Raw genomic sequence first — 14,770 nt, 5'->3', positions numbered from 1 at the left:
TGTTTCCTTGGTTCTGGTTTCAGTACTAAAGTGGATCCTTGGTTCTGGTTTCAGTACTAAAGTGGTTCTATCACTGGCTTGGGTGTTAATCTATCTGTAGCATTTATCAAAAGAACCAAAGCTATGCTGAGAATTCACATGGAAGTAAGGCATGACTGAACATAGGCTCCTTCCCAATAATGGAAAGATGGACAGGGAGACACATGCCACAGTTCAGTGATTGGTAGTGTAGGATGAATGAAGTCTCAGCTGGTTCCAGTGTGTCTACAGGTATTATGTCAGAGTCAGTGAAGAATGAGAAAGTGACCAATGAAAGGGAGGAACTGAAATGAACCACCTGCTTCTCTGGCTTTAGAGATCTTAAAAGCTATGGTTTGAGAGAATTAGACTTCAATTTACAAGGATAATTGCTTCACATATTAACTCTCTGACTTACTGTGAGTCTTAGGTCAGATCCATTCCAGGAGAACTTCAGAAGGATAAAGCCCACATCTGAAAGAAACCTTTCCTCAATACACTGTGACTTCTGCTGTGGTAAAAGGGTAGCATCAACCATCCCTCTCCCTTTCATGCCTTGCAGAGATACACTCTCCACCAGAGGCATGTGGCTTTTGCTGTAGATACCATCCACCTAGACAAACGTGAAGTTTCCACTTAACACTGCTTAGCTGGTGCATCACAGGTATATCTTACCCCATCTCCATCCCCAGGTGGGTCTTAAAAGTCTGCATTTCATCTGATGGGCCTACTCTGCATTGTCATCTAAATGAGAGGTGACATAACTGCTCCAACTCTGACTTAAGAGATGCTGAGCAATGATCCTGAGCCCAGGAGCACTCTGCTTGAATGCCTGGCATCCCAAGTAATCTCCGATGCCTACCTCATGGTCCTGTCCCTACAGTTCTCCAGAAATATCTCTTTTCGGTTAGGTGTAATCCAGTCCAACTAATACACTAGAGAGGCTAGAAGGACAAAAGTGAAGTGCAGGGACTGGAGAGATCACTCATCCTTTAAGAGGATGTGTAGCTCTCCCAGAGGACCCAGAAATCAGCTAACAATCTTCTGTGACTCCAGTTCCATGGGGAATCCATTGCCCTTTCTGGCTTCAGTACAAACTGATTGCTTGTGGTGCATAGAAAGCAGGCAAAATACCCATATTCATAAATACAAGTAAATGAATCTCAAAGATTTCCATGCGAAATGAATAGTCAAGGCAACAGCACATTAAAAGACCACATCTCAATGTGTCTTAGAAGGTTACTACCCCTGCATTGCCACTGTCACTGGTGCTGTATTTCAGGAAAAGAAAGGCAGACAGCTATAGGTTTCCTAATTTCTTCTATACTCCTGTAACAAATGTTCTCACGTCCTGAGATGCATTAGAAAACATAGGTGTATTTCTGAAAATCTGATATGAATGATCATGTCATGAACATGTGTGTACCTATTCTCCGTTTTTGAAGTAGCTAGACATGTGAAGTCAGGTGTTTAACATGGATCTTTTTCCATCATGAAGTGGATATACATGGAGTAGACCATGCGATTCACACCCAAGATACCATCTTGGTTTGTAACCCTGTCTAGCTGAGAACTAACAATGTAGCCTAAGCTTCCTGGGACTTGCAGAGATCCACCTCTGTCTGTTGAGTTCTAATGTTGCAGGAGTGTGACACCACACCTGACTACAAAGCTACTTTCAGAATGAAGAGAATGTCCCAGGTTTAGCTGTCCCCCATGGGAGAACTTACCCTGTTGGAGGAGGGCAGGAGGGGTGGGGGGAATGTGGTAGGCAGGAGAGGGAGGAGCGATGAGAGTTGGATCTGTGGTTGGTAAGTAAGTTCACTAAAAAATTTAAAGGAAAGAACGAAGAGTTGGAAATTATTTTTTATTTGTGAAATTACAGAAATTTGACAGAATAGGGCCTTAAAGGGGTGCTTAGTATATCAAGTGTATAGCTTTAGCAAAATATAAAATCAAAAAAGAACAAAGAACCAAAAAATAAAAAAAAAAACAGCAAAACAAAACAAAGAACAACAAAACCTAAGTTCATGCAAACCCCAAAACAAACCAAAACTATTTACATAAGAAGGTTTCTCTTCATGCAGATGTCCTACACTCTGTGGCTGGCTTTGGACACAAATTGAAAGACAACACTGAATTGAAATACCCTCTTCAAGACAAGTGTGGTCATGCCACTTTGGGGCTTCTAGGTTAAGTCCTTGCCAAAGTTGATCTTATACCATGTTGGCCACTATATGATTCTGTCTGCCAACCTGTGTCTGTGTGCCCATTCAAGAGCAAAAAATGACACGGGGAGCATCTGTTACCAAAATACATAACAGCTCATGGTGACATCCTTCCTAAATCATCTCTCAGAACAATTCACTTCACCATCACTTGTGCATGAAATTGAGTAGTTCCCGCACTGGACTGGAGTGAGAATATGATGCTTCTTTTGTGTGGTCTGTCTGGATAGCAGCATGACATCAACACAGTCTCTGTTGACATATCTCCCTCCACATATGAAGGGCTGAGGACTCAGTCAGCTACCAAAAGTTTGTAGCAATAAACTTTCAGAGTAACTATGAGTGGAAACATATTCTCTCTCCATGTTGTTGTGGCTCTCACTGGGAACACTTGCTGGTAGATGTCATATTTTTCTGCATAACTCTTGGTGTTTATTTTTTTGAATCTCAAGCATCTTCTTGATGGTTCCTTTATTCCATAACTAGTGAGTCAACAGACACATGGATCAGATTATGGATGGATGACCTTCAGGGCAGATGATATTTGCCTTACTGGTGATTTCACAACTAGTAGTACATGTCTTGTTCTGAGGAGGCCTTGATCATAGAGTGGAGGATGTCAGGGTATCTAGTTGACTATGGATTCCTCCGGCCTCCTCAGTTCTCATAAAGGGTGCTGTGAGAGAAGAAAAGGCAATCAGATCTAAAAACAGCCTTGCTGGATCACTAGCTTGATAAATTCAGTGCCTATTCACACATAGGAAACCAGAATCAAGGAAGAACTCCACCCCACAAATGCCGTGTGGCTGGGGATGGAATGTCATGGTGGCTCACTTGCTTATGACACTTAGTGCTCCTGCTGCAGCAGCTCTGTCGGCAGGAGGCTCTCATCCTGAGCTGTGGATTGTTCCAGCTCATGTTGGAGATTTTCTGACCTAGAGGAGGAAGTTCGTAAGGGCAGAGTCCAGGTGGGGATCAACCATGTCACCTGTCATTCAGTGATATCACAAAAACTCAATTGTGCTGGAGAGTCAACACTGATCTTTGGCAGCAGTCATTGTATGTACACCTAAGGAATAAGTGTCACAGAGTAGTTGGGCCTTGAATTATTTTCTGCCCTTAACAAGTATCAGATGTTGATATGAGTACTATATGTACTGTGCTCTAATGAGAAAGAACAGGACTTTTTCCTACAGTATAGAGCCATCATCTAAATAAAAGGAGTAGCATATTAAAGTCATATATAATAGCACAGTGGAGATACACAGACTGTTCATGATGAGTTTCTCATCAACTACCTCATTTTTTTTCTTGTCCAATTTCTGTTTATTTCTTTCTAGGCAGGGTTACAATATGCATCTCTGGCTGACTAGATACATATTCTAGGATGGCTACAAGAGGCCCGAGATTTCCTGCCTGTATTCCCAAAGAGCTTGGATTAAAGACATGAACAATCACATACACCTGTCCTTATTCCTGATTTTAATTGATATTATTTTATTTTCCTCTCCATGTTGTACAATGCTGTCACAGGTTTGATAGAGAAAACCTTAAAATTCCAAGCTGTGTTTCTTCTTGTCTTTTTTAGAGGGATTACATGAGTAAGGGTGGTAGAGATCATGATGGGGATATCTACAGAAACAACTGAACCAAGCTCAAAAGAAGTCAGGAAATTTAGACTGACAGTTGTGTCCTTCTGCATATGGGGGACATTTGTGGAGCTGGTTGTGTCTGAGAGGCCCCTGGCAGTGTGATCAGGATCTATTCCTGGTGCATGAGCTGTCTTTCTGGATCCCATTACCTATGGTCGGACACCTTGCTCTTGCTTGATAAAGTAGGGAGGGGCTTGCTCCTGCTTCAACAGAATGTATTAGGCTTAACTGTCCTACCATGGGAGAACTTACCCTGTTGGAGGAGGGGGTGAAGAGTCAGGGAAGAAGGTGAGTGGGGAGTGGGAGGAGGGAAGAAAGAGGGATCTGTGGTTGGTATGTAAAATGAATAAAAAATAATTTTAAAAAGACCACCTCATTTTATATACATAGACTTAATACACCTTTGCATGCAGGTAATACACAAGATGGAGCCTGTCATGCTAGAGCAGTATTTCTTGAGCCATGTGTCTGAGAACATTGTCACTGCATGGTCTCTGGCAACAAACAAAAAGGCCTGTGTTATCCTTAGGCCTACAGCTGGGAATCTACATCCTGGCACTCTAGAGGAGTCTGTTCCAAAACACTCGGCGAAGGTTCAGAGACATCTACCTGGTTCATCCTGCCGATGACTAAACGTACTATGTCCCCAGTACACTTTACATGGGAAATGCTCAAACAATGAAGACAGCCAGTGTGACATCAAATAGTGACAAGGTTGCAAATCTCATCCTACAGGTGCTAATCCTGAATAAAAATGTAATTTCAGTCAGATATGGTGAGGCACACCTTTAAATCCCATCACTTGGGAGGCATAAACAGTCGGAGCTCTGTGAGTTCAAGGAAAGCCTGCTGAGAACATTCCAGAGAGATCAGAAGGGAGGAATGGGACACAAGTGTACAGACCCAGGGAGTATCAAACATATTGTTTGCTGGACAGAAGTTCTTGTTGACGGGACCAGCATAATACTCTGAGTTCTGAGTTGGTCTACCCATGCTTGGAGCAGGGAGTCTTGCTGATAAGCAAAAGCCCACAAAGGACAGAGAGCCCTGGTACAGGGGACCCAATTGGCTCCATACCCCAACTTCAGCCTACCTCATCTGGGAGACAGACAAATGATGCTGCAGCTTTATTGCCAGGTGTTTTTGCTGTGTGACAAGCTCCCTCTGCTTCAGCAAGCTCTGGAGACTCTCTTCCATTTTTTGCTGCTCCTGTTCATTACAAGTTTGTGTACTTGTTGGAGGGTTGAGTATAGTATAGTCAATACATTCTCACACAAGTGCAAGCACACACACAGAATCCCAAGAGCTTATTGGTCAGACAATCTCACGAAATTTCAAGCTCATGGGCACATGAGAAAGCCTGCTTGAAGTTCATTAGACAGAGACTGACAAAGACAGAAACCCAGTGGTCTCCTCTAGCTGTCATCCACATGAAATATGCACTGCACTCCCACATGCCTCTATTACACACACACACACACACACACACACACACACACACACACACACCCCACGGAGAGACAGAGAGAGACAGAGAAAGGCGTGAAACGAAAACAACAAAGTGATAGAGGAGTAGTTATCTTTAAAATAAGCACACCACCCTTTAAGCAAACTCCCAAAACTCAGCTTTCCATTCCTGGGAACTAAAATGACCTAGGGGAGCATACTCCTGAACTAGTGGAGATGGTTAGAAAAATTTTTACTCTTGAACTCAATTCTGTGTATAGCAATCCTCCCATCATAATGACATGTAGCTGTGTGATGAGTGATTGACCTGTTTCTCCCCATTGACTACAGGTTCAAGAAGAGTATCAGGGATTGGATGCCAATGACCAACATTCTCAGAGGAGACACACTTCTCAGAAATACTAATGCACAGACACAGAATGAACAATTTTATGTCATGAAGTGGGTGAATGGATGGGTGTATGGATGAGGAAAGTGATGAGATAGAGCACAGGTGTGTCTGGATGGGTAGATTTGGTAAGGTTACATAAGTAAATGATGCTGGACCTAACTGTGACACTGCTGCCTGTCCCTACCTGCTGCTGCTGGTTCTGGAGGTCACTGATCTCTTCTTGATCCTTACTGAGCACTTGCAAGTCACCCAAGTGGTGCTTCAGCACGACCCAATCCTCCAGTAGGTTCTCCTTCTGTTGCCTCAGCATATCCAATTTCTTTTTGAGCTGACTCTGCTCCATCAGGAGCCGACTCTGCAGATCACTGGAAACACACTCCAAATAGTAAGAACTTGTCAGCCACCTCTAGTCACCCACAACACCATGCCTCAACAACCCAACCCTATCCCAGGTTCACAGCAAGATGTAAACAAGAACCTTCAACAGTAATGACAGTGGCACTCAAGGCCAAAAGCCGAGAACAGTTATTTCCTGCAAGAATCAAACTATTTCTGAAACACCCCGCCCAAATAACAGAAATTCGTGCACTTCCATAAACAAGAGGAGTACTCCACCTGTCCTAATCAGTCCACTGTCATGAGGAAACACCAGCAGGTAATGTGCAAGTACACTTGGGGAAGTAGGAGACCCAAAGGGTGCATAGATCCCATAGCAGTCAGCTCCTGCCTGACACCCCTCTCGTGAGGCCAATTGATCTGCTAACCAGTGGTTCTCAGTATGTGGGTTGTGAACCCTTTGGGATCTAAGGAGCCTTTCACAAAGGACACATATTAGATGGCTTATGTAGACATTTACATTAAAATTATTAACAGTGGCAAAATAAACTTAAGACAATGCTACAAAATAATTTTATGGTTTGGGGTCATCAAAACAATGAAGCAATGTTTTAAAGTATCACAGCATTACGAAGGTTAATAACCACTGATCTGGAGGCTACTGAATGACAATATGGTGCTTGGAAGAGCTAATAGTCTCTTTAAACCTTAGCAAAAGTGAGTAAAGGGGCATAAGTCCAAAGGCTGCTTGCTAATGCTGCTGGCTAAGAAGCAGAAAAACTAGAAGCACATCTACAGACCCTGCAGTTCAGAGACAAAGAAACTCAGAGTTGCCCATTGTACAACAGTTGGGGTCCCTGCCAAGATAAGCACTTACCAAAGGAAGACTTTCTCTTTGGTCAGCTCACTGAGCTTCTGTGACACCTCCAAATTCTCATTCTCAAACTTCTGCAGGTGTGACATGACCTGCTGATGTTCCATCTTGAGCTTTTCCCAGAAAGGATTTGGCCTGTGGTAGGGCCTGGACCCAGAAGCAAAGAATTCCATGAATACAGGCCTCAAGGATCACATGAATTCAGTGTGTGTTCTAATACTGGAATTAATAAGATGCCACATAATGGCTCCTATGTACTGGGACCTCTGTCTCCTTATTGCACTTGCTCTTCTGTTCCCAGGCCAGTAGAGACATGGTGTTAAGAGGGATGCAGCTGGGACTGAATATGCTCCCCCAGGAGTACTGTACAGCTTGCTATGGAGTTCCCACAAGTCTATCACAGGTCTGGGCCCACCAGAAACTGTGATGTTTCTGCTGTCTTCAAATAAGAGATACTCCTTCCAGGGTGCTTATATTGACATAGCGGCTAAAATCACATCATGAGCATTTCAGAGGATGGGACTCAATATTATGACAGCTTCATAAATTCCCCCAGGGCATTCCCAGTTGACACCAAGGTGAACACACTGCAAAGGGCTATGCTGCTCAAAATGGGGCTCCCAGTACACCATGTAGACAACACCTTGATACTGAGACAAGCAACACTTCATGCACAACCATAGACCCTTGATTGCAGGGTGAAGAGGGACACATGTGCACAAACACATAGATACAGAAAGATGGAGGAGAGAGGGAGAGAGGGACAGGGAGAGAGAGAGAGAGAGAGAGAGAGAGAGAGAGAGAGAGAGAGAGAGAGACTGAAAGAGGGAAAGGTGATAAAATGCTCTCATTGAGATGACAAATTAATGCATGCAATTGTGTCATCTTAGAGAGGACCAAGAGCAGCAGACATCAGCACCAGGCCTTGCTGCCACATATTAAGATGTGGTACAAAAACTCTCCAGCTCCTACTAGAAGCATCCAGCACACAATGTCTTGCCAGCAAGTAAAAAAAAAAATTTGTAGCATTCTCACACTAGCCACCACTTGACAGGATCTCTCCAAATGCATGCTGGGAATTCACACACTACTGCTTCAATTCCTGAGTGATTCAGGCCACAGGCTCTGATTTTCATTTGGAGGAAGCAGAACAGTCTAATGTCCCCATCTCACTCCTGCCCATGTGTCAGGTTTTGCTTCAGAGAAGCATTTAGAGAAATTGTGTTGGGCAAAGGGACACCCAACCTCCCAGAAGCCCATTTCTTAGACAAAATAAACTAAGGGTGAAATTGTGGAACTGAGACAGTCACTATGGATTTTGAAACAGTAAATACTTGTTGTCCAAGGATCCTTCGGTTACTAAGATGAGGCGATCTCTCAGATCATTCCGTTGGGCGGTCATCTCCCGGAGCTGAGTGGTCAGGCTCTCCACCTTCTGCTTCACTTGCTTCTTTGTGAGGCTGGTTGGAGTAGGTGGTGGCTCCTTGGAGGCCCCTGTGGGTAGATGAATGAACACAAGTGAACATGCATTGTGACAAGTCATAGAGAATGAACAGGTCACCCTGAGACCTGAGAAGGTGTCTGAGAAAGGATGTAAGCAAGCAATTCAGTGACACCCCAAAGAATTTTGCCCTGGACTGAGATGCCCCCGCTGGGCATCTTAGGTCTCCTATCTCTGTGACAGGAGATAGGTGTCTCAGCAAGCTGATTTCCTCTGTTCCTTTAGCACATGTTTTAGGTAACTAAGGAGAGAGCCTCCTCAGGCTTATTAACAGCTCTGGACTCTGTATTCAACTTGGCTGCAGTGTTCACTAGTCTGTGGCTTTCAAATGCAAGTAAAATTGACACAGTCCACAAACACTCAGGTCACTAAAGATGCAAAAATATCCTGACAGGTCACTCTAAGCACATGGCAAAAATGGAGAAGCCACACAGGACCAAATATGGTCACCATCCTCACCAAGATGCCTCAGTGACAAAGGAGGGTACATAGAGCTGGTGGGATGTAAATAAATGAAGACACTGAGGTTGAAGTACATTGATGACCTGCTTTTTGCAGAGCACAGTTCACTTGAACTTCCTACCCTAACGCTGGCCTTTTTGTCCCCTCTCAACCCCTACCCTCCTGTAGGATTGAAAGGCAAGAGCTCCCAGCACAACAGCTTTGGCCTTACTCGCTCCTGATTTCTGGGACAGACAAATTACTCTTCTGGAATCCTTGAATTTCATGAGCCATGACAAGCAGGGAAGTCCAGTTGGTTCCCAGAAACTCCTGCCTCCTGTGTCCCATTACTGGAAGATTCAGCTCAAGCCCAGGTCCTGCAGGGACATCCCAATTTCCTGCCCACAACTTACTGTACCATCTTCTGGACCATTTCTTTCTTGATGGTTCACATTGGAATGGCTGAAGGCCAGCTTGTGTCTGCCTCTCTCTGGTTTCTCTTCCCTCTCCTTTCTCTCGACCGAACAGAGTCCTGAGTCTTCTCAACATGTTGATGGCTGAACTGTAAGGGCACTGAACCAACTGTCCAAAGGCAGTTGGTGTTGCTACCACACAGGTGACATCAGATAACATTCTAAAGTCTCCAGGATACAATAGAATGTCCAGGCATGAGACACCCCTGATGTCATGGGGAACTGACATTGCCTCCCTGCTAACCAGATCTCCTCATCACTCTTCAGAAGTCAGGTTTCCCATTCTAGGAATCTCTCCTGGGACTCAAGAGAAATGCTTCAGTACCCTTTTGTTCCATAGCCAGAGGTTACTCTCTGATTTTTTGGAAAATTTTCAGTACTTCCATGTGGGAATGAAAGTGAGTGTTCATTTCCTATTAAAGTATATGTCTAGAAGGTATCAGTATTATAGACATTGAAATGAGGTATGATTCTCCACAAGTACCTGCATCTCCTTATAATCAAGAAATAATAGACTTAATGATAATGGAAAGGACATTTTTAACAACCTTCCTGGTATGGAGCCTACAGAAATTACTGCCAGTAGAGAATATGCAGCTTAGTTGATTTAAATTGATGACCATGGCAGATTGCATTAGCATGTTACATGGGATCTATAGATAATCACTACCCAGTACATCAGCTTTTAAGAGTTTCTGAAAATGCTCAATGGGTATGACCCAAAATTACATCTAAAAATCCTGTAGAGTTTGCTCTTAGTGATTTTACAGATTGTTCTTCAAAAAGACAAGGACCATATATTTTATACACAAATTCTTCACGCTCCTCAAAATGGTTAGTACCTTCCCCTGACTGTACAGCTCAACAGTCAAAACTTACTATATTCCATTAGTTTTTATTAGACATTGCTCAGTAATAGGTTACTTTTAACTCACTTCATGTATATATTTGTACATGAAGGATAGAATTATACTAAAAATGGAAACTGGCCAACACTGATAGAAAAGAATTGTTACAAAAGTATTTTAAATTTTAAAAAAATGTAATGAAGAGATGAAAATCTCTAAGCTCTATCTACTTTGTACTCTAACACATTTTATCTCTACATTTCTTTGCTTTCTAATCTCAAAAAATAATATCTTATGATGTAATTTCTTTAACTTTGGATGTGTAAATTCCTGGGGCATGGTTAAAATTTGTAAAATGCATAACAAAAATTAGCTGAAAACTTGTAACAAAAGGTTATCACTTTTAAAATCTATATATAAGCAGCATGCATAAAAGTTATTATTCCTACTGTCCCCTTTGGTTATTATTGTATCTCCTTTGTAGACTAAATAGGCAATCACTGCTCCTCAAAATATTTTGGAGAAAGGTAGAATTTAATATCATGAGATATCCCTAAGGAGATATAGGTCTACTCAGGATAGAAGAACCTGACTCAAAACATGTATGTCTAACCACTTATGTATTTGCAAACTGTTCAACATCAGGATTCTGGAAAATTTAAATAAGAATCAAATATGTGATTGATAAATTTGGTATGTTTGATAAATAAGGCTCTTAAATATCTAAGGTCTATTTATGAGAGCAGAATGCACTTGAAAATAATATATCTAGTCTCTTTGTCTTTCCAAACTTTGTTAATCTTTAGCTCATTGCATAAACTGAGTCATACAAACTGTGATATTCTCTAATGGCATACCCTGAAAGAGTAAAAAATAAAATAAAGTTCAATTCTGTGGACTGTATTTATTTAAGTTTTATATTTGAGGCTAACGGATCTTAAGTTAAATCTTCAATCCAAATTTTTAAAACTCAAACTCAACTGGGATAAAATTGTAAATCCTAATCATAAACAAAAGCTTCCTTGTAAACTGTTAAACACAGTTAGGTCATACAAGTTAATGATAATCACCTCGTAAATAATAAAATTCTTTAAAGTGTTCTAAAACTATGCTTGTAGTCATAGTAATTACAAATCTATTTCATTTTACAGGGAAAAGCTTCAGTTAGAATGCTGTTCATATTTTCAAGATTAGGCCAAAAGCAATGATTAAAAATGAAGTTTGTTTATACAGACCGTTTACTTTGCTGACAGACTTTAGGCTGAGAGAAATAAACCCTCATAGTATGTTTCAGTGGAACTTCTCACTATTCCTTTATTTCAGGGAACTTGCTGTGCAATCAGGTAAATAAAAAAATAATAAATTCAATTCTATTAAAACATGGCAGTAATAGTGAACTGCTTGATCATTTGTCACAGAGAACACAGAACAAAGAGCTTGCTCAGGAGAAAAGCTAGAAGCAGCCTTGACTCAGGTTGCTGGCAGGAGGCTTAACAAAAGGCTTGGTGCCATGAATTGTCTGTTACTGAGACTGTAAGAGCTTTCCCTGCTTATGCCTGGTCCAGTAATGAATGCATCCAATGTGTACAGTGCTAGTAAAAAGAAATTTGGTCTTGTCTTTAACATGGAAACATTTTCCTCTTATGTCTTTCAGAAATTGAAAGCCAAAACACCACCCATATTTCTTGTATTTGTGATTACTAAACCTTAATTCTTTAAATTTATATTTTTGTATATCATAAGAACTTAAAACAACGTAAACAGGTTTAGCCAGGTTTAAACATAAGAGTGAATTTTTTAAAAGAGTTTTAAAAATATTTCTACTACTAATAATAATAACCTATAATTGGAAGCACTATGATGTTGTTTTGCCATGCTAAGGTTTGTAAGCATTTATAACCAATCCAAGGAATGGTTACTGGAATATAAAGAGAGGTGTCAAATATGGCCTCTATGATCTGTAAAAATACTATTACAGCAAAATATTAGCAGATACTAATCAAGAGATAGATGAAATGATCAATACCCAAGCAAGGGACCATGACTGGTAGAGTCATGGTAGAGTACTTTATTAAATCTGACTACTATTCACAGTCATGAACACTATACTAGACCTACTTTGGGAAGCCTATATCAAAGGATTTTCCAGAGCTCTCACCGAGGCTAATTCATTTCAGAAGACACCAGGTAAACATTCCATCATTGAGATTTTCAGAAAAAATTGTAAGAAAACTTTTCCTGATAGAAGGAGCCCTAACTCTTCCTGTCTGGACCTGAGAAAACATTCTGCTCAGCAGGGATCTGACTTCTTGCACATTTTACCTTGTTCACTGGAGTAATAACCCTGCTCCTCTGACCAGCACTATCATCTTTGTCTACACAGGGGACAACATCACCTCAATACAGGATTTGGGAAGGCTCTGATCAGTCTGGAGGAGGCAGGAAGTTCCTGAACACCCTGGATATCTACAGTTGCTGGTCTATAACCAGGAACAGTGATTTTTCATTTGATGTCTTTCTTCCCCAAGACTTAGTAACAGGTCAAATGGTTTTTACCTGGGAAGCACTATGGTGTATCTTTAGTTCTTCTAGTATCAGGTCTCTTGAATAGCTGGGTGAATCACTAGGGGCTTACAGAAAATGGCTATAAAGCAAGCAAGAGAAATAGAAATCAGAGTTATTTGGGTTTGTAGGAAAGACACCAAATGGCTGAAATGTCTACTGAGGGTGTTCAATGTTCCTAGCTTATTTAAAATTTTCTCTTTCATGTTACTTATAACCATGAAGCATAACAATGATGCTGGGGCAGTGTGAGTATTAGTTTTTTATTACTTATATAATTACTCAAACTAGAATCACCTGGGAAGAGAGAGGCTCAATGAGGAATTCTTTAGATTAAGTTGGCTTTGAGCACATCTATTGGAGATTTATAGATTGTTAATCAGATGGAGATCTCACCCTAAAGTGTGCAGAACCACTTCATTGCTGGGACCTGAACTGTGTAACAGTGAAGAAGCTGGAGCATATGCAGAGACAAGCAGGCAGCATGGCTGCATTTCCATCTCTCCGCTCTTGACAGTGGATGTGATGTGACTGAGTTCCTGCCTTGACTTCCCCAAAATGGACTATTACCTGGACCTGTGGGCTAAAATCAATTCTTGTCCTGCTGTGCTTGGGAAATTAATATAAAGAAGATGCTAAGAAACCACTATGTGACACAGGGGTTTGCACAAGTCAGGGAGATGTAAAAGTAATTCATGACATGCTCAACAGTAGCATATCTGTCCAAGAGCAGGAGATCCTGTTTTTTCCTGAACCCAACATGTGTTTCCCTATCACAGATTTATAAAGAGACACCCATTGACTCAAACAGCATCACCTTGTCAACCAATGGCTCTGGGTAGTGTCTTGCCCTCTCAAGTGCTGTTCTAAATTTTTGTTTTGTTTTGTTTTTCTGAGACAGTGTTTCTCTGTGTAGTTTTGTGCTTTTCCTGGAACTTGCTTTGGAGATCAGGTTGGCCTCGAACTCACAGAGATCAGCCTGCCTCTGCCTCCCAAGTACTGGGATTAAAGGCATGCGCCATCACCGCCCGGCCTAAATTCTTTTCAGCTATAAAATAATGCAACATTAATTTCAATATAATGTATTGTTCTATGGGTTTCCTGACTATTAAAATTTGGAGATTTGGGGAAATGGATCAGAAATCACAGTCCTAGAGATGAATCTCAACCTTATTCTATGTCCTTCTTTGGAGGTCAGGAGAAGCTCCTTAAAGGCCAGATCAGGGAAGTACCTCAGCTGCCAGGTATGCCGAGTGTTAGTAATGAGTGGCAATGTGTCCACTAATTACCTTAGGCCAGAGATTAACCCTAGGGCTGATGCACACACATGCCTGTGAAGAACTCTTGGTTGCCCTCTAATTCTGTGCTTCTTCAGAAAGATTTCTGGAAACAGATCTTTGACAAACTTCCTTTTTCAGAAATAAATAGAACTACTTATAAGGGAAAAGTCATTTTGATTTTGTCCTTCTTCTAGAACATGTGACAGCCCCTTCTGAGCAACTTCAAAGGGCTATAGAAGGAGGCTAAGGTCTCGGCCCAGGAACCAATAACCATAGTTACAGGGACAGAGTGCAGGTCTGAGGAACAGAGTGCAAAAGCCAGAAGTTCAAGGAGGAGACAGCAGGGACACTCATGAAATGCTCTGTTATGTGGTTGCCATTTTAGCCTCTCTGTATGTGAATTTCTTCCACCTGAAGAAAGGAGGGTGGAGATGGACCATGGAGATAGGTGCTGCAACCAGGAACAACTTGTAAAATAACGTCTTTCATCATTGGGACTTTTAATGGACACAGAAACAGGTCTTCTTAAACTATAGTCCACAAATTGGTAAAGGATTTTGTTTTTGTTTTGTTTTTTGTTTTTGCTTTTTATTCTTTTTTCCAGCTCCCTGCATTCTCTTTCCTTTACCAGCTTATGCCTTTTTCTTTTGTTATGTGGATTAATTCACACTTAACAAGGCAGGACCCACAGAAGACTCA

At 41.5% G+C, this 14,770-nt stretch overlaps 2 protein-coding genes across 15 annotated transcripts in view; one reads left to right on the top strand and one right to left on the bottom strand.

Annotated features, from left to right (window-relative positions):
• The window catches only part of LOC131919691 (disks large homolog 5-like), a 142,993-nt gene that overhangs the window by 65,722 nt on the left and 62,501 nt on the right, over positions 1-14,770 (top strand). The gene's annotated exons all lie outside the window — the stretch shown is intronic.
• LOC131919690 (disks large homolog 5-like) overlaps positions 1,866-14,770 on the bottom strand; it is a 46,226-nt gene continuing 33,321 nt past the window's right edge. The window contains exons 3-9 of one of the 2 annotated variants that reach the window (XM_059274079.1): positions 12,786-12,873; positions 8,301-8,460; positions 6,970-7,113; positions 5,941-6,121; positions 4,992-5,107; positions 3,081-3,181; positions 1,866-2,922 (exon numbers count right to left, since the gene is read on the bottom strand). In XM_059274079.1, coding sequence (XP_059130062.1) covers positions 3,094-3,181; positions 4,992-5,107; positions 5,941-6,121; positions 6,970-7,113; positions 8,301-8,368 — 597 coding nt within the window. In that variant the 5' untranslated portion in view covers positions 8,369-8,460; positions 12,786-12,873 and the 3' untranslated portion in view covers positions 1,866-2,922; positions 3,081-3,093. Of the gene's footprint in view, positions 2,923-3,080; positions 3,182-4,991; positions 5,108-5,940; positions 6,122-6,969; positions 7,114-8,300; positions 8,461-9,321; positions 9,735-12,785; positions 12,874-14,770 lie in introns of those variants that run through there. The other variant, XM_059274078.1, reaches the window with a different exon arrangement.

This window comes from Peromyscus eremicus, chromosome 9 (assembly GCF_949786415.1).
Source record: "Peromyscus eremicus chromosome 9, PerEre_H2_v1, whole genome shotgun sequence".
In the NCBI taxonomy this organism is placed as follows: domain Eukaryota; kingdom Metazoa; phylum Chordata; class Mammalia; order Rodentia; family Cricetidae; genus Peromyscus; species Peromyscus eremicus.
This window is presented reverse-complemented; position numbering and strand designations above follow the sequence as displayed.